The following is a 20,623-nucleotide window of genomic DNA, read 5'->3' as shown; positions in this document are numbered from 1 at the left end:
ACAGTCAAGGTTTTATGTCTTTGCAAAAATGATCTTATCCATTCAGAGCCTGGTACGTTGTTCTTTAATATTCGTACTCTTCTGCCAAATCTATCCAAATAGGCTATTAGAATATAGCGAAGGTTAAAAACACTCACTAAGAAACCGTACTCACTCATGTCTACTATGCAGTTTACGAAGGATTGCTCTTCGCCCATGTCACATATCGGAGATTTTCCCACAGGTTTTGTGTGCTGACCTTTGAGCTTATAGTTAATCGTCCTTCTGGGGATATTAAAAATTTCTTCAGCCTTTCTTTGACTGATTGTACCATTTCGAATGGCCTCCTAACACTGTTCCACTCTCTTCGGTGTAAAATCGCAGTATCGTCTGGCATAAGGCCGCTGTTTGTGTGTTCTTGACATTTTTGAAAAAAATATACCATCAGGAATTAAGTAAGTACACAAAACCTATAGATATTAAGCAAAAACGTCAAGTTGTATTAGCCGTTTTAAGACTTTTGATCAAATTAATTAACTATGGCCCTTTGTGGATACTTTGCACCCGGTGCAATGTTACCCCAAATGTGGTCAATACAAGTCAGTTCTTAAAAAAATATTATTTTTACATAAACTTGACAACGTAACAAAAAAATACAGCATCTGAGAAAAGCAGGGCCTACCTACCTACGATTTAGAGACCACTAACTTGTTGTTACTTGTTTCAGTATACTGATTACACTGGATTTTTTCGGGCATAATTTTCAGACAGAAAACATTCTTTACGTTCGGACAGGAAAAACGCATTGAAGCAATAGCGACCGACTGGTACTTCTATAAACTAAAAAGTAGATTGAAGTGCCATCTATCAGAAACAAAAGAAAGTAGAATGAAAAATGACATGTATCAGAGATGACCAGCTCCACAATTTCTTTACAGAAGGTGCTGCAAAGTATCACCCATGGTGCAAAGTATACCCACTTTACGGTACTGTATATTTTTTAGTGATGATGTCGATACTCAGATTTTTGGGTAAGTATTATTTATGTAATGAATACAATATTATCACAATTACTGTGTGTGTTTTATTATTCAATAATCTATTTGATCTTTCCTCGCACTTCTCATATCAATACTCGAGATTAAAAGTCAACAAGAAAATATTTCATACACTCGCACGCCATTGGAAAATCATTCGTCTGACAAACTAACTTGTTCTAGTTACTTTGACTGAGTTATTTATGTATAAAACAATAAATAATATATTTAACATCTAAATGAAATAACAGAAACTGAAAATAGAATCAATAAACTACATATTTTGTATTTCATTAACGAGGCCATTCTTATTTTTTTTGTCGAGTTAAGGAGTAAAACGAAGCTTATCTTTATTATTTGCTTTAATTTCGGTAGATATAATTATTACCGACCTTTAAGGGGGGAATGGTCAGGTAGTTCCAGAACAAAATTTAGCCAGCCGACGACTTTTTGTTTATTTTTAGTTGTTTGTCCAAAGAAACCAGTTTTATAAGTATACTTATAAATAAATATATTTATTAAAATACCTGGCAACCTTCACAATTTTCGATCATTTTAAATTTAAATTAATATTTTTGCTCTAGCAAAAAAGGTGTGTGCCTACAATCAATTTAAATACATTTTATTATTTATTTCAGCCAAAATGTAAAAGTTATAAATTGGAAGTTTTTTTCCAAAATATCTGCTGAGAATGCAAAATATGCTGTTGATTTGTATATACTTTACATTACTTTACACATCTTTATATATTTTCATTTCGTTTCTGTAAGTTATATAATAGGGAAATTTAGCACTGAGTTCCACAAAAAAGGACAAAAATAGTGAATGTTTGCTGCAATGGAATTCTACAATTTTGGCTTCCAAAAAAAAGTGCAAATGTTCTCCACAAACGAAAAAATTATGTTTTTGTATGCTTTTTACAATTCTGGGCCTCTACCGTATCGAAATTTAACGTGAATTCCATACAATGTAAATTTCTCACTAAGTTTATATAAAAAAATGTTTTCCAACCCATAATTTTGTAAAAGTTTTAAGTAATTAATTATTAAAAGTGTTTATTATTTTTTTTATATGAAAATCAGATAAGAACTTTTCAGTACCTACCGCCATATGACAGCTCAATATTATGCATTTGACAGCCATGCACTTGTGAAAAAACATGATTATATTACCAACTTATTCTGTGTAGGTGATGAAGCGTACACTGTTTTTTTATTTGATTTTTAGCGCGAGTAATGGCTTTTCCATCCTTTTTATGATCTACGCCGCGGCAGCTCATTTTATGACGACTAGTTTAGTGTATAAAACTATTGTGGAAAGCTATGGATGTTTGCAGTTTTTGCCTACAGCCGGGGAACGTAAGTGAAAACATTATTTTTGTTGTCATTTTTTACTAGTAAGACTTCCCTACTTCGCAAAGATTGATCCAGACTTTTGGTCGTAATTTCTACAAAATGTCTAAAAATGATGTATAAGTATTCATTTATCAACATTCTAGATGAAATGCTCACTTCAATATTGCGAAGTTAGCAAGTCAAGGCGATATCTGGAGAGTAAAAGGCGTATGTTTTTTTTATGGTTTTTTGTGAGAAGTATTTTTGTTTTAAGGCGGATCGTTTATTTTGGAAAAATAAACTAGTCGCGTTACATTTTTGCGTGTCACTTTGTTCCGCCCGTGTCTTTTTTTACTTATTTATTTTTATGGTGTTTTATTTTTTGACAGCTATTTACGACAGGAGACAGTACAACATTTGCTTGCGCGAAATGTCAGCCATACGTGAGAGATGCCAACGCTGAGTCAAATTCTGAAGCAAATTCAGTCGTAGAACCTCAGATTCTGGTTCAAGATGGAAAACTATACATGCATCAGGTATTTATTTTTTATTTCACATGAAAATTTGCAAACGTAACCACAATAATAACAGGCGAAAATGACAGTCCAAAAATCTGTCATTTGTTGCATGTTTGTATTTCTGCGCTTTCTGAACTATATCTCGGTTTTTATTTTATCTTTAACACAGAAAAAATAATATTAAACCTAAAGTTCTGTGTAATAAAACGCCAGTATCAAATACAAATGCCATTTTCTAATCATCTTTCACCTTTAAAAAATATATATTAAACATCATTTTCATGATACAATGATTAAAGAAAACACTTGTTTTTTACCACTTGAGTTTTATTATAGACTACATGTTTCAGAAGTTAAACTTCCATCATTCAGGTCTGTATAATGTTATTATACAGACCTGAATGATGGAAGTTTGATTTCTGAAACATGTAGTCTATAATAAAACTCAAGTGGTAAAAAACAAGTGTTTTCTTTAATCATTGTAACATGTCTTACCACAAAGTTAATGCCGAAACAATAAATAAAATATCATTTTCATGAGTTAGACGTTTCTATGTTATTTTCAGATGTTCAGTATGTACAAGTGATTATTTCCCATCAACAGATCTAAGCCCAGTAATATATTATACTTTGATGCTTAGGGTATTCACACTGTTTAGTTTATTGTTGTCTGTGTGTGTGTGTTTTTTTTTTATGTGTATAAAAATTTGTAGTATCTAGAAACAAAATCACTATAGCTCTTTTTTTCAGTATTAACAACAACGAAAAACTGTTTTTTGACAATAAGTAAATACCGGAGGTGTGTTAGATAAGCACTTCATTTATATTAAAGTATCAAAGTGTTGCTACTTTTTGCGCTAAAATTTCCCTTTTATTCACAACAATATTTCAAATAAATTCTCAAAACAACACCACTTGAATGTTTACATATTTTGTTTTAATGAAATTTAAAAAAAAGCAATCTATTTATCAATATTTATTTAAATATTTGTTTTAGATTGTATTCACATTCAAGGCAGGAATATCATTAATTGTTATTATGTCAATTAATTATAACATTGATATCATCACAGTATTAAAAAGTTATTATTTTATTTGACAGTGTAATGAAAAAAAATGCAAGACCAAATGTTTTATTTTTTTATTCTTTATGATTTAGAAATAAAATCATATTTTTTGTTAATATGTGTGATATAATATTGTCATATTGAGAATTTTGTTAATTTTTTATTTCAGAATCATACCTGTAAATCAGAATATCTTTAATATCGTAGGTGTACTGGCAAAAAACGTTAACTAAGAATATATGCAATTTTGACTTAATGATGCATATTATAAAGTTTTCAACACTCTATAAACTGGCAAAATACACTAAGTAGTTTGAAATGTCATATCAATGTGGTTTTAAAAGTAAATTTAACTTTTAGTTTAATAGCGGGTATTTTATTCAGGCTGAAAGCTTTAAATATCAGGGATTATTCAAACAGGGATTTTAAAGTTAATTTTTTTTGCCAGTATAACCACGATATGCATAGTTTATCAAAAATATCCTATTCTCAATGGGCCAGCAAAATCCTGTTTTTTTATGACTATTTTTTTTTATAAGCCCAATTTTTATAAACCCCACTACGGGTAATTTATTAATTAATAATTGTTAGGTGTTTTTAATGATTTTCATTTGAGAAAATAATATTTCTTGGCAGACGTCCGGAGAGGACTACATGTTCTACTGCTCGTTGTGCAACAAGTCCTTCGATAAGAATCTCAAGTACCAGAATCACATGAGGAATCATCGAGCTGAACGCAAATATGTATGTCCTCACTGCACTAAGGGTAAGCCAGCTATGTTACATTATTTTCTTATGAACTAGAGATGAAACGCATATCCAGTGTCCGTCCGGATAGGCCGGACACCAGATAGTAAGTTAATATCCAGCTGGATACCGGATAGTTATAAAATATCTAATTTTGATTCTTCTTCTCGGTCTTATTCCTCATTACTGAGGGTTGTGACCCTTGTGGAAGCAATGACTCTTCTCCAGCTATCCCTTGACTGCGCTGCACGTAGCGCTCCAACCACCAAGGTGCCCGCTGCTGCCTTAATTTGATCGATCCATCGTGTGGGGATCTTCCTCTCCCTCTCTTCCCCTCCAGGCTACCGATCACAACCAGTCGTTCCAGGCTATCCTCGTTGCCACATGCAACGTTGACAGACATTGGCCAGAGTCAAGCCATCCAAGTGTAGTTCCTGGCGAATGGACTCGTTGCGTCTAGCTGTCCATGGAATTTGGAGCAAGCGCCTCCAACACCACATTTTGAAAGTGTAAATTTTTCTCCTTTCTGCTGCTTTTTAAAATGAATTGTCTTTAAATTAATGCAATTCATGCTACTCTCCACATTAGATAGGTATGGTACTTAATCAATAATAGAATACTTGCCAAATAAATGAAAATTGGATGAATTTTGGTTGTTTATTTATTGCAAAACAAATAGGTACAAGTGTGCAACACAGTTTAATCATATTCAAAGTTAACTAAAGCTAAATTATGACAAATGAACACAACATTCTCTGCGTTTGTGGGCAAAAGGCAATTGCGATTGTATTCATAGACGAGGCCGGCTTCAGAAAACAGCCTCTTACTATAAACAGTGCTGAATGGAGCCGAAAGGTAAATTCTTGCAAACTTTGTCAAGTTTGGATATTGTGTCGCATTGATTGGCCACCAAGAGTAATGATCGAAATATCCAGCCAAATCACTATCTGTTTCATCACTAATATAAACACATATCACTTGCTTTCCCATGACCGAACAGTTAGAAATACCTTTCCCGTCCGAAGTGTTTTATTTTTATGTTATTTTTAATTTTTATACGTTTATTGCAGGCTTTTCCCAGTCCAATAACCTCCGTGCACATCTCCGTATACACACTAATGAACGCCCTTACAAATGTCAAGAATGCGGAAAGGCCTTCACCCAGGTATTTTGAACAACATTCTATGTACAACATTTTGAGTGCGTCCAAATACTTGTTCACAAATCTGGATTATCTCCAATTATAGGAGGTATTTTTCATATTGTTTTTTTGACAACTCAACATGGATGAAGACGAATATGGAAGTCTTGGCATTACAGGGCTCACGACCGTCTCGGCCTAAAATTTATAAATCCTAGCTGTCAAGAAGCACGCTGTCCACCGTAAGCTATGTTTAGTATTGGGTGTGTTACTGTAAAGTTCAATAGGTTACGGTAAAAAAAAGATGTTTAAAAAAAGTAAAATATATAAAAGTATAACATCACTTAAACCAGCTGAAGACAGTCGTAAGCCCCGTAAATGCCCAGACTTCCATATTCTACTTTATTTTTGTTGAGTTTCTATTCTATTTCTTTATATATTGGGAAAAATTTAACGTTAGCAAAAATGATATGGGAATGCATCAAACCGGGTTGTCTACAGCTGTGCACAGCTACCCTCCCCGCGTACACATGCTGTGCTTTCAATAAAATATCAATAAAAACCATCCCCACCTGCGCTTGTACATGGTGTATGGATGCGTGGCTTTATGATATCGGTGGGTCTCCTCGTATGTGTTTTACTAGTGAATCATGAAACCAGTCATGGGAGTCATGGTTCTCTGATCCCCCACTTTACCATATCTTTCCGTGCATAGCCGTGGCCTTAAACTGTAGTCGATGGCCCCATGTTTGCTTGAGCCCAAGCTGGTAATATAGATCTAATTTTTCTTCTTTAAACCCTTATCCGCACCCGATGGTGCATAGGACACTGCATCATACAAACGCAGTGTTATCTTAACACATGAAGGAAAGGTGATCAGCCCTCCACTTCAGATACCAGTCCAGGGTAATATTAAATAAATATTAGAGTGAAAAAATTACTTATATTTATTTGCCCCCTCTTGGAATCGAACCTGGGACCTCTAGTACGGTAGCCGAGCGTGCTAACCATTACACTACGGAGGCGGACATTGAATAAATATTTGAGTAAAAAATCACTTATATTTATTTGACCCCCCCCCTGGGAATCGAACTCGGGACCCCCAGTACGGCAGCCGACCGTGCTGACCATTACATTACGGAGACGGACATAATATAGATCAGCGACCAGAATTTCTATGATTAAACAATTTGCCTATGCTCCAATGTATGACCCTGCAGTTAGTCGAGTAAATGATTGGTAAGGGTGTGTGGAAGATTGATGTGTTTTGATTTAATTCCGATAGATGCCCCTAATATATGTATGTTTGATTTTCAGGTGACGAATTTGAATAATCATATCAGATTGCATACTGGAGAAAAACCATTTGCATGCACTGAACCAGGATGTGACAAAGCCTTCGCTCAGGTAAACTATAATATGTAATATATATTTGATAAAAGCTATTTGAATGCTTCAGCGAGTGTTTTTGCCTAGAATTTTCACTCATGAATTACATAAAATTATTTTATTAATATTAAACCTATATATACACCTAAATATATTTTTGTTCGTTAGTTTTAATTTGTACCAGAAGATGAAAACATCTGTCGTTTTCGAAACTAGTCGTGAATATAAATAAAACTTATTAATGTGGTTTATTCAAGTGTTTAATTGTAATAAAATAATCATGTCATTCCACAAAGTTAATGCCGAATCAATAAATAATATACATGAAATTATAGTAACTTTAAACATAAAGAGTAAATCCACTCACAAGTAGGCATAGGCTATGAAACTTAAAAAGTTGAAGCCTGTGTAGGGTCATGATAAGCGGTGTTGTATAAGCCGTAGCTAGATTTTAGAGTCACTTAGACGTTAGGTAATTTAAAAAAAAAATTAATGCTTAATCTATATGGGTACTTCAAAGCACCTCCAGGCTCTTCAGGTCTAATGCCAGTTCTTTTGTGTATTTGCAAGTCAAACCAGAAACTTCCAGAAGTCAACAACTTCGCTTTTGAGATGGTGACCCTAATCTAATTTCTTAAAATGTATTGCGATACACATATCAATACATTCCGCATAATTTTTAAACACCGTATGTGAAACTTTGTCTAAATTAAAAAAAAAACTAATTATCAAGCCGCAAGGGGTTGGCAGGGAGAATAGAACGCCACACAACTCTGTCTTTGCAAACATTCCTCGCCTCTTCCACGTTCATGCATCTCCTCATACACACCCGCCGATTGATTCGACTCCTAACCTGACTGCTTTCAAGTATTTGGCATACCTGATCGTGCTATGTTTTTCTCAGTCTTCCTCTGCTTCTTTTTCCACTTACATTCGCCTCGTAAATTTTTTTTACCGTTCTTTTCTCACTCATTCGTTCTACATGTCCAAACTATCTCGACACACCTTTCTTAATTTTATCGATAATGCTTATCTCAGCTGTTTTATTTAATATTTAATACATAAATTAAAATGTAGTACTACAAATTAAACGCCAAATCTATAAATAAAAATCAATTCCATGATCAGGATTTATTGCAAGATAAACTCACTCGTTCATGATATACTCTCTGGATTATAAAATATGTAAGTAGGAAAGGATCATTTTTTTTTAAATCAGGGGGAATTGAATTGATCTTCCCGTTCTCCCCAGGTGACGAATCTCAACAACCACCGCAAGTCGCACATGCGAGAGATGCGGCACTTCCCGTGCGAGGTGTGCGGGCGGGTGTTCGTGCAGCGCGGGCTGCTGGCCGCCCACCTCAGCCAGGCGCACGGCTGGGCGGGCGCGCGCTCGCTGCCCGCCTGCCAGGACTGCGGCGAGGCCTTCCCGAGCGCGCGCGACCTCGCCGCGCACCGCCCCGACTGCCGCGAGCGGAACGATGCCAAGCGAAGGATCGTCAACAGTGAGTCTCGCTTAACACAATGTAGTCGGGCGCTTCAAACAATAGACTCTGGCCTACAGCGGATGTTTTTCGCGATTAGCGCAAAAATATATCGCTTTCTTAAAATTGACACAATTTCTAAACCAAACAATATTTTCAATTCAAATTTTCAAAGAAATCATATATGACATTTGATCATCAGAAATAAATTATAATTGCTTTGATTACATCATAATTTTTAATTAAGTATTTCGTATTTCACAATTTTGGAAGCATTGTAAACTCTAAAAAATAATCTTCTCCTCAGAGGTATCATTTCCTATACAATGCTAATATATTCAAATAATAAAACACCAAACAGTTAACAAAACAGTGAGAGCGGTATGAAAAATTATCCAATACGCGAAATGACTCAAACTAAACTGAAGATTGAGATCGCATAAAAACTCTAGATTTTCGGCGACGCCTTTACAAGCGGCACACTAGCCAATCCACTAGTCGATAGACTATCGCCTAGCACATAGGTAGCAAATTACCCTTCAAGGCGTTTTATTTCACGCTGATAATAAACCCATTATTGCCGTTTCCCGCCGAAAACCGACAGTCGACAAAAACAGCATTCGCCGTGTCCCGCAGTTGACCGACAGTCCGCGAAAAACGGCAAATGCCGTGTCCCGACGACAATGCGTTAATACAGTACCTCTACAACTGCTGCAAGTTGCAAATCGTGTAATTTATTTATTAATTTATATTATGCGGGAATATAATTGGGCCACAAACCTAATTACTATGATCAGAACAGTTACAGAAAATAAACAAATAAAATAACAACTATGTAGTTTTTTCCACATTTATTTTATTTGACCAGCAACCGGGTTTGCTGGTCAAACTTCATATAGTTGTTATTTTATTCTATAAAATGTAGCTCCAAGAAATGGCGGTACAAAACTTAAGTTAGATGAGTTTTGTTTTCAATAAGAAAAATAAAATAGAAAATCTCAAGAAGTATTTCGGAATTGAGATGAGATGGCCTAAATCAAATGTCCCCTTGTTCCAGGTCAGGAAGGTCAGGAAGCCAAGAAGAAGGACGGCATAAAGTGCCTGTTTGGTGACTGCATGATAACGTTTAAGAAGGTGGATGAGCTCCACAGACACTTGGTGTCCGAGCACAGCCTGACCGTCAACTCCAGTAAAGCCAAGCCTAATAAGACCATTGACTACAGCAACGAGGTTTGTATTCTTGTGCAATATTAGCATGTTCAGCTACCTTGTCCGATGTCCCTGGTTTGATTCCCAGGGGGGGTGAAAATAAATATTGTGTGATTTTACACTCTAATATTTATTTAATATTACCCTGGACTGGTCACTGAAGCGCAGGGGTGATCACCCTGCCTTCGTGTAAGTAACGATCAAGATAACACTGCGTGAATACGACGCAGTGCCCTATGCACCACTGGGTGCGGATAAGGGTTAGAAGAAGAAGAAGAATAAACATTTAACAATGAAAACCGTCATATTGTATGGATTTTACTGCGTACTATTGATGTGCTTTTATTTCTTTCAGATAATTGAAATAGATGATGATGATCCCTCATCGGGAACTGACTCTCCTTCACAATCTCGGTGTTCTAATTACAAGGTGAGTCTATTAACATTTTATTCAAATGTTTACATTTTATGATAAGTAGAAAAGCCTTCCGGTATTTGGTATTTTAGACATGTTCCTACACAAGGTTGTGAATAGTGAAACTGCAAATATTACGATTCTTTTTGGCCATTTTACTCCTTAGTATTATAAAAATTGCAACCTTAATCTGCACATGAGAATCGTAAAATGCTACATCTTTACAATGCTTCTCTATCTCGTTGGAAGCTGGACTCCCACCATAGCTACCACAATCGAGGATTGAGCATTCAAAATGTGGTTCTATAAAATAATACTATCAATATCATGGGTTGACTGAGATAGAAATAAAGTTGAAGACATGTGGGAAAAAAGTGTGAAGTTGTAGATACTTTGAAGAAAACAAACCGAGAGTACTTGGCCATTTTAAGAAGAGAGAAAAATACAGAGCAGTACATTTTATATTACAATATAAAGTCAACAGTTAATATAGCATTGGAAGACTTATATCCTAGCTTAAATGACTGGCTTGAGATAGTGGTTCCAGTATTGCGCTAATTTGCTGTGAGCGGCTAGATACGAAAATATCTTAGAGTATTCAGAGAAGATCGTATATATCGTGTGTATACTGTCAAAAAACGTGAACTCTAAAATCCCTGTTATTTAAAGGCTAACAAGCGTGAATAAAATACCTGCTTTTAATTTAAAAAATTACTTAGTAAATACCACTATTTCTGAAATAAAAATAAGTAAAATTTTAATTAATAGTAAAATTAAGTAAAAATTTCAATTAAAAATGGATAGGTTTTACCACAAAGTGACTGCCGAATCCATTAATGAAAATACCTGCTATGAAACATGAAGTTGAATTTACTTTTAAAACCACATAATATATATGACATTTCAAACTACTTGGGATTTCACCGTCCGGCAGTCCGGTTTTCAAAAATGACTACGACAGCTTAGCGTGATCGAATTTACGCGCAACGTGTTCACGCACCGATCAAGAGCTCCGATCCGAAGAAAGATGGACAAAAGCACAAGCCAATCGTCGTTTTAAAATGCTAACTGACGTGCCGAATGGTAAAATTACATGGAATTCCGGGTAGTGGACAAGCGCCCTTAGTATATTTTGCCAGTTTATAGAACATTAAAAACTTTATACTTTGCATCATTAAGTAAAAATTGCATATTTTCGAGTTAACGTTTTTTTACCAGTACTCCCACAATATTAAGTACTTGCTTCTAAATCCTATATTAATATATTTTCTTCTTTCTTCTCTCTTCTCAAGGGGCTCCTACATATTAACAATGTACAAACATTATTGATATTCCATAATAGCTACCCAAACAGCAGTAATGTCTTTTACCCTTATGTCATCTGCATATGGAGCGTAGGACAGATCACCATGGCTATAAAGCCATGCATAAGCAATCAAAGATTCAGTTGACTGCGTTCGTGATGGAGCCATATGGGCCAGAAGAAAGAAGACCTGTTTTATGCATGTATACTAAGTGTAATTTATATTTTTTTTAGGATAATAAAACAAATTCCCAAAATGTTGTCCATTTTGTGAAAGAAGAATTGCCGGATAGCTCGAGTGACAGGTAAATATGATAATTCATTTTTATTTATTATGAAAAAAAATCAGTTGATTACCATATATGTATTACGGACCATAACATGCACCATTTTACTATAGGTACAGCTTTTTAATCTAAATACACTTGTATTATTTTTTGACATCTTATCAAAGATGAAGAAGAATATGGAAGTCTGGGCATTTACGGGGCTGACGACCTTCATAGGCTGGTTCAAGTGATCACTTTACACACGTGTAACATTCACCAATTCTACCCATTATTGACGACCACAATACATACTCAAATTCTTGGAAGTTCTATATATATGAACCAATTTTGAAACATTATTCTTGAATCACTAGAACTTCACTAGAGACATCTATTGGTGAGATGAAAAGAAGCTTTTTATTGAGCAGAAACTCTTTTATTATTATGTGAGGTCCGAATCCTGGATTATAATCACACACATGAAAAACGCCATAAAATATCATTTTCATTTTTATTATTTAACCCGACGGCCGCGGGCGACTCACGGGTGAGTCGCCCTATACTTGCCTCGTACGCGGGCGACTCATATAGGAGCCGCGAAGTTTCTCCCGCGATATTTGAATGAAAATATACTGGCCGGTGGTGAAACTTATACTCTAAAAAATCTTGAATCATTACACTACTGACATCTTTTGGCATCACTCTAAAATAAGGTTCCCAGCCAACCAGACGACACTTTAAAGACAAGCCCTAATTCTGATTAAATCAACAGCAAATTTAAATGTTCCCGCGCCGTAGCGAGCGTGTGACGTAAGCGCGTATTTGGTTCAGATAAGCGGTGGCCTGCACCGACTCGAAACATAAGTACTCTTTATTTTGCGAATGTGAAAAACTATCATTAATCTTATTAAGTTGATTTAATTTATTAAGGACGTGAAGCATTATTTAATATGCAAACAATAATCATGTGGTGGCTGTTTTTAGTACAAAATGCTTAGTGAGATATTTTAATATCTGTAGAAAGTGAATCGAACTTTATTGTGTTTTAAACTTTTTTCGTTTTATTCATTAAAAAATTTCGTGAAGTGATTTATGTAGTGTCAAGAAAAAGTATAGTAACAATTACGTGATTTAAAAAAAAGTGATTTTTAAGTATATATATTTTAGTTTACTTCTTAAATTTAAAATGTCAGGTCCTGGTCTTAGCGGTGATGAAATTTTGAAAAATCTGGAGTCAATAGACTCGGATTTTGAAATGAGCGGAAGCGACAGTAATGGTGAAGCTGCCAAATCTATTTATGTTTCCGATATGGAGATAAAAGTCGAAAAAGGGGATGAAATTTCGTGCGATGCAGGCCCTTTTGTACCAATAGTACATGAATTCGATCATTTCACTTCAGGTATTAATCCTGATACAATATTAACCGAAGATTCTACAGAGCGGGACTTTTCAAAGATTTTTTTAAAGGATGAAATAATTTTTATATATACAAGATGAGCACTCTCGATTTTACGGAATAGGCAAGAATACATAAATAGGTGGACACCACAATTTTGGAAATATATGTTTTCATTGAAATTGCTTTCGCGATCACGAGAAATAAACATCTGACGATAGAAGAGCAATCGTTGCGTTATTTATGTCTTTTTAAGTTTAGTGTGTATTATTCTAAGACCTTTTCAAGTGTTAACTATAAAAACTACAACGGCTCACGGCGGCTCTGGTGCGGTACCCGCGCACGGCTCTAACGTGCGGTATGTGTGTGTGATGTGTATATGCATGCATCTACTTATGTAGTGTCTATATGGCGCCGCCGGCCTTGTATGGGAAACGATCTTCGATGATTTATCAAGATTTAGTGACGTTTTAGGAGTTTATTTACATTTAGAAACGTACTTCATAATGTTGGTGATGATTTCTTTAACACTGGTTGTTGAAATATTTACGTTATTATTGTTTAAAGTCGTAATTTAGATTACGCAAATGGAGTGCCGCGTGTGACGGGAGGATGGGTATATCTAAGACGCGTGTAAAAGGTTAAGCTTATAATTTGACCAGTTCATTGGACACACTCAAAATGTTGTAAATACACTTGACTTAAATTTGATGTTTTTTTTTATCTGAAAAATACTGTTCCTGATAAAAGATTATTTTTGTAAAATCATCCTATAAATCTGAGAAAATGTATTTTAGATTAATACATTGTTGTCAGACAGTTTTTCCACCAACTCCGACCCTAATTATACTCAGACAGTCTGCCGCCCGACCCTCAGTATACTAATCACAAGTAACCGCAAACCCAATTCCGATCCGTACAATGTTTTTTGGCATTTCTCACGCTCTACCAAAAGTAAGCAAATAGAACGCTTGTAAGCGTTTCCCGCTCTACCAACAGTGTGTAAAAGACACTTTAAGGCGTTTGCCGCAAACAATGTGTTAATATTGATATTTTATTTACCAGTGACAGTGAAACATCAGACGATGACTCTGATAGCCGAGAAAGCGACAGAAGAAAATGTGTACCACAAAAAGTTCCTAACAAGCCATCAATAATTCAAAAAGACGTGAGTATTGATTGATTCTTTGAAGTTCATGCCTCCCGTAGCGTAGCACAAAGGTTAGTTAGAATTTTCTACCAGCAGGTAGAATAGAACTAAGAAATTATAGTTTGTGCACCTGGCAATAAAATCACTTCAATTAATTTGTACTTTAAATATTATTATTTTACTTATTTTATTTATTGTTTCGGCATTAACTTTGTGGTAGGACATGTTACAATAATTAAAGAAAACACTTGTTTTGTTCCATATAAAGGCCAAATTATGAATTATCTTGAAAATTTAGAAATCCAAAAAAACCTAAATTCTAATAATAATTTATTAAATAATATATTGTTTCAAAATTCTTCACCTTTGCTTTCCATTTTTCCTTTGTTTTCAAACTCCGCCCCTTGACTAACCCCCTCCCCCTAACTTTCCCCTCTCCTTATTTATAGAACAATTTTATATTTTAGTTATTATACAGACCTGAATGATGGAAGTTTAACTTCTGAAACATGTAGTCTATATTAAAACTCAAGTGGTAAAAAACAAGTGTTTTCTTTAATCATTATTATTTTACTATTCTTTCTGTTCTTCATTTATGTGTATACAGAACACTACCGATTTTCAGGGTTGGATGGTACAAAAAATCCTGATAAATTTAAAACTATGCTATGTGCACTTATGTAAATAAAATACGTACTTGCTTAATAAGACACATGTGTTGGCATGACCTAGAAACAAACATTTTGCACTTCAAAATGTTCTTCGTTTTAAAGTACGACACCCCAAAGTATATTTTAAATATGGAGTAATTTGTTTACGTCTAAAGGTGGGTAAGATCCACATCAGTGAATCCGTACTCCAATATCAAAATAATGGATCTTTCATTGGATTAATTGCACCGATAAGCCTGGAGAATTTTAGCACAAATATTATGACGCCTAAGAAATAAAAAAGTATTCCCCCCTAAAGACATGTTTCAACATTGTAAGTGCTATTATGAAATATTTGTTTTTATAAAATATTTTTTCAATGGCTCAAGTATCTTGGATAATCCACTTTCCGGTTCACCCGACCTCGTAAAATCGGAATTGTACTGTATATTTAACCAATGCTTTTTCTTTATCTTCATGTTTATTATTTCCATCATAAGTAATAATCGGCGGGTATGTATGAGGAGATGCATGAACGTGGAAAAGGCGAAGAATTTTCGCAAAGACAGAGTGGTGTGGCGTTCTATTCTCCCTGCCTATCCCTGCATGATGGTTAGTTTGTTAGGTTTTATTTTATTATTTCTTCATTAAATTGATGAAAAATGTCTAAAGTGATTATGTATTATGTTGTTTTTTTCTAGGTGAAACTTGTCTGCAATCTCTGCTTCTCAACCTTCGAGTGTTTGGAATCACTCGAGAAGCACGTCGAGAAGAAGCATTAACACATATTATTATATTAATCTGAACACATATATATTATTACATATATATATATCATAGAGTACCTTCATATATATATATATCAGTGGTATAGATCGTTGTAAGGCTTACTGGCGTGTCCGTGTGAGTGTGTCTAACTTTCCAAAACTCATCATATAAGTATGTCAGAACCGAAAGCAGTATATGCTTTGTACCGCAGCGTAACTGTTAGGCGAGCCAAAATCAGCTGCGTACTTCGTAAATAGTATTTTAAAGAGGTCTCAAAGGTTTTTTCCTCAAAGAACTCGTATACAAATATAAATTAGCAGTGTTAAGTTATGCAGAAGCTTGTACGAGTACGGGTCTTCGACCCTGTATTTTTGAGAAATTATTGTTTTGATGCGAAAAATATCATTAACCTGTCGGAGATTCCGAGAAGAAGACACTGCTGCGTTCGGATGCAATGTCAAATTTTGCATTTGCAAGGGGTGTTCAATTTATTTATTTAAAAAAAAAAACAGGACTTGTGACATTTATGGACTAGTTTCTAATGTATGTGTGCAATTTTCCAATATATCGACAATTAATTTTAATGAAATACCTATATACCGAAGAACGGGGCTACTTGAACTTTGATGTGTTACTTGAGCCCAATACAAAAAAATATTTAGATCTGTATTTGGTCTACAATAATGTACGTATCGGCATGATTCATTGTTTCCCTGACAGGTGACACTTACTGTCACGATACTTCAATCGATACCACAATCTAAATATTTTTTTTGTACTGGGCTCAAGTAACATATCAAAGTTCAAGTAGCCCCGTTCTACGGTACCTGTTTGGTTGAAACTTCTGAATTTGTAATAATTACCTTCCTTCATCAACATTTTTTTTTTGCTTTTGGTTAATCTATGATATTGTGAGAGAAAAAAACCATTTAAATATATTCACTTAAAAATAAAAAATAAATGTTCGGATACAATGTAGTTCACAAACTTATGTGCCGACAGGTTAACCTTTATACTCGTAAGAAAAAAATTCAATGAAAATATCGATCAAAAGTGCAGTATATAAATTAAATTTTCATAAAGTTACTGTCCCAGGTCTAGATTTTTTTTTTCTACTGCTTAGTTATTTTTTTTGCTTTAAATATTTTCCAATATTGATTTTACTATTGTATGTAAAATTAGGTAAAAATATATCTGTTTGTCAGAGGAATAAGGTCCTATGTGAATTTTGGCAATTTTATAATTTTGTAGAAGTGAAAATAGATAAGGAAAGTATGTTGTTTATAGGAATTAGATATGGTTTAATTATGTTATGTATAAAGGAACTATATTTAATATTAGTACTGTATATAAATGTCATCACAAAAACTGTGAGATTATGTTACTTATTTTCGCTATTTATAGCAAACTTTTAAATTTTTTGAAATCTTTTGATAATACAAACCTTTAGGGTGGTAACTGACTGGAGCCATTCAGGTAGTCAGTACAGTGAGCCGAGCGCTCCATCCATAGTTTTGGATGCTTGGTGATGCTCGCCGCGAGCGATGTTCCGGTCAGTCACCACCCTTACTTTCAATGCATTCCTCATTGAAAATGAATATTTTTGCAAATACAAAAAAAAGCAGAGAGTTGCTCTTTCAAACTACCGTTGGGTAGATTTTTTTTCTTAAATAATTATTAACCAAAAAATTATACCGTCTAAAATGGCAAATAGGTTCTTATATCTCTGTATTACAAATATGTATTTTACTTTTTTAAATGAAACTATTCCGATTACTGTGAATTCTTTACAAATGGAAAGTGTATAATTTTTAATTTTTTAATGTATTGAACAATATTTGAGAACAAAGTGGCCTAATTCTCCAATTATCATGCAAATTTTCATATCATATGAATATTTGTATTTATAAATTTAAAAAAATATTTTATTTAAAAAAAAATTCAAACAAGAGCAGCTATTTGTTGAATATTTTATATAATGAATATAATAGGAAATATGCGTGTGGATTATTGTTTTTCAACCTAGGATCACAACCAAGTCACTTAGAAAAATTCTTCTTCTTCTAACCCGTATCCATACCCAACGGTGCATAGGGCACTGCATCGCATTGATGCAGTGTCATCTTGATCGTTACTTACATGATGGCTAGGTGATCACTCCTGCGCTTCAGGAACCCCAGTCCAGGGTAATATTAAATAAATATTAGAGTGAAAAAATCATTAACATATTTATTTTACCCCTCCTGGGAATCGAACCCCGGGCCTCCAGTACGGTACCCGAGTGCGCTGACCATTACGGAGGCGGACAATAAAAATTACTCGCAGATAAAAAAAATTATCAATTCATGAAATTTTTAAAAATGGTAAAACTACAATAAATAATATGTGGGGTCATGTTTTCAAGTCGTTTGTTTTATTGTTCACCTTTATATTTGATTGGACTATGGTATAGAAGAAAAAAAAATATTAAAAAGTATTTTCTTTGGTTCATGTATCTTTTGTTACTTTTTTTATTTATTGTTATTACAGTATTAAAATATATACTTTTCCCTGTGATATCCAATATACAGTGGAACCTCTCATAAGGAGCATAATACATTCCTGAATCTCACTCGTTAAGCGAAATATTTTTTGTTTTGACTGGCGCGGAAGCCCTGGCTCACAAGTGAAAGCTGTGAAAAAGAGACTTGTAACTCCTTATGTGAAATTAAGGGAGTTAAGGGAGCAACTTTTTGACTTTTTTTTTGCTTGTTATGCGAATTACTCATTATGAGAGGTGCTCGTTTTAAGAGGTTCCACTGTACTACTCTTTTGAATATTGCTCTGGTCAATGTGAATTTTCTAATTTCTGAGTTAGGCCACTATTGCGATGGTAGCTTTAAAGATATGTTTGATTATGTTTCATTCATTGTTTGAACTGTATTCATCCAATTAGAAAAATCAGATCCGCAGGAAATGTAAAATTGGGTTAAAATTAATTGAGTAACGTTAATCTCTGTAGAGTTTGCAAGTGGAAAAATTTAATTTGTATGTAAAAATACAATGTGTAAAAAAATGTTGAAACCCGTTTTACAAAAAATGCAATTCAATCACATCACCCCACTACTTCACTAACTGCACTGGTTACGCTTTCCCTAAAGGGTTGAGTATAAACTCTGTCTACTTATGTATAAATCAAAACATAATATGGCTCCAGAGAATCTGAAAGAGCTTCCAGGCGAATTAGTTGATAGATGTCTCACGCTTCAATCGGCTACATCAACTGGAATAGGCAAAGTGATCTTACCAGCTTGCAACCAGCGCACTAAATTTAGCGAGTGTGCTTTTGCTGTTGCGGGACCGATGGCGTGGGATGCTGTTTCCGCCATTGGTTAGAAATAGTGAGAGGTCTTTACAAAAATACTAAAAACACATTTGTTTGCTAAATCATTTCCACCATTTAGAAGATTTCTTTCCCCCAATTCATTCACAGTGAAGCGCCCTTGAGGTAATATTTTACAAAAATGGCGCTACATAAGTTATCCATAATTATTACTTTTATTATTTTCCCTTCAATTTGTAATAAAAGCTTTTACTGTAGTACGGCTGTCCAAACTTAAAACACAGTAAGGGACTTTTTTTTGTAGTACGTTTTTTTGCATTTTTTGACTAAGTAGTACTAACTTCGTACTACAAAAAAAAGTCCCTTACTGTGTTTTAAGTTTGGACAGCCCTACTACAGTTTTTACTGTAGCTTTTGCTTTTATTACAAATTGAAGGGAAAATAAAGTTTGAACAGCCGAGTAGTCATTGTGCCAAGTATAAAATAATCAGATTTATTTGTTATTGAATTTTGGTCTATTAAAACACCTGAAATCAGTCTCTCGTAAACTAGCGATTCTGCAGATCTGACTTTATTCTTGGTTTTAGGCATCTGCATATGTTATACCAACAAGATCCCATATTTGTATATTTTTCTTAGATAATTTATTATTTCAAAATGTCTTAAGGTCGTGTCTTGTCCTCGTGTGAACTATGGAGTCATTCGATAAATGCAATAGTGTAGTGTTTTATAAATGATGTAGAATTAACGGTGTAAGAGTTCTAGCATAAAATATTTATTAAGAGAGATACCTTAGAGTCTGACCAAGCAGAAATTAAAACGGAAAAATTAAAAAATTCATTATTCATATGTGAACATCCTGAACACCTGAATAAGGGAAATCTTATATTTCGCTAAAACAAGTAATTCATAATTATTGTACTTTAAATATTTTATAGTAAAAATTTATGTAAATACGCTTGATTGCAATGCATTTGAGAATACATAGGTATGTTAAGATGTACTTATCGTAAAAGCTTTATATTTCCAATTTTGACATAATTTTAAATTTATTTTTAAAATTTTGTTTCCACAGCATAAGTTTTGATGATTCAAAAATGGATTTCGAAATATTTTTCTAATAAACCGATTTGAATGGCCATAGATTTGTAAAAAAATAGATATGTGGTGTGTGAGATAAATCATTAGTCTATCCACAAGAAAAATGTGACATTTGCCATCAGTGTTGTTCCTCAAATAAACAGAAATAAAAAAATTAAAAAATTCTTGATTTGAATTTGGTGGGGCCAAAATTTGAAAAATATTTCAAACATCATATTAGGAAATTTGAAAAAAATCTCCATTTGTATATTAACGTTTCCAAAGCTATTCATATTGTTTATAAAAACTAGTACTTTTTATCATTTTATGCTCAAATATTGGCTAAAAAATAGGAAAAATTCAA

At 34.0% G+C, this 20,623-nt stretch overlaps 1 protein-coding gene across 2 annotated transcripts; it reads left to right on the top strand.

Annotated features, from left to right (window-relative positions):
• Positions 1-2,175: 2,175 nt before the first annotated feature.
• LOC148309651 (uncharacterized) lies at positions 2,176-16,366 on the top strand. 2 transcript variants are annotated; one of them, XM_088259707.1, is made up of 11 exons: positions 2,176-2,374; positions 2,740-2,886; positions 4,572-4,701; positions 5,753-5,847; positions 7,141-7,230; positions 8,465-8,717; positions 9,754-9,926; positions 10,261-10,335; positions 11,858-11,928; positions 14,355-14,457; positions 15,791-16,366. In XM_088259707.1, the coding sequence occupies exons 1-11, from the start codon at positions 2,339-2,341 to the stop codon at positions 15,869-15,871; spliced, it is 1,254 nt and encodes a 417-aa protein (XP_088115833.1). In that variant the 5' UTR covers positions 2,176-2,338; the 3' UTR covers positions 15,872-16,366. The 2 variants fall into 2 exon arrangements, with proteins under 2 accessions (XP_088115833.1, XP_088115834.1); XM_088259708.1 differs by having other exon boundaries at positions 2,216-2,374; positions 4,617-4,701; positions 15,791-16,011.
• Positions 16,367-20,623: the final 4,257 nt, after the last annotated feature.

The sequence above is a fragment of the Brachycentrus maculatus genome, unplaced genomic scaffold (assembly GCF_059751285.1).
Source record: "Brachycentrus maculatus isolate JH-2025_06_01 unplaced genomic scaffold, ASM5975128v1 h1tg000119l, whole genome shotgun sequence".
Lineage (NCBI taxonomy): Eukaryota > Metazoa > Arthropoda > Insecta > Trichoptera > Brachycentridae > Brachycentrus > Brachycentrus maculatus.
This window is presented reverse-complemented; position numbering and strand designations above follow the sequence as displayed.

What these genes read in the sequence shown, in the direction of transcription:
- LOC148309651 (XM_088259707.1), top strand. Translation starts at nt 2,339, where the DNA reads ATGGATGTTTGCAGTTTTTGCCTACAGCCGGGGAAC. An exon ending in TTTGCCTACAGCCGGGGAAC is followed by an intron (nt 2,375 to 2,739) that starts GTAAGTGAAAAC and finishes ATTTTTTGACAG; the next exon opens with CTATTTACGACAGGAGACAG. An exon ending in ATGTCCTCACTGCACTAAGG is followed by an intron (nt 4,702 to 5,752) that starts GTAAGCCAGCTA and finishes CGTTTATTGCAG; the next exon opens with GCTTTTCCCAGTCCAATAAC.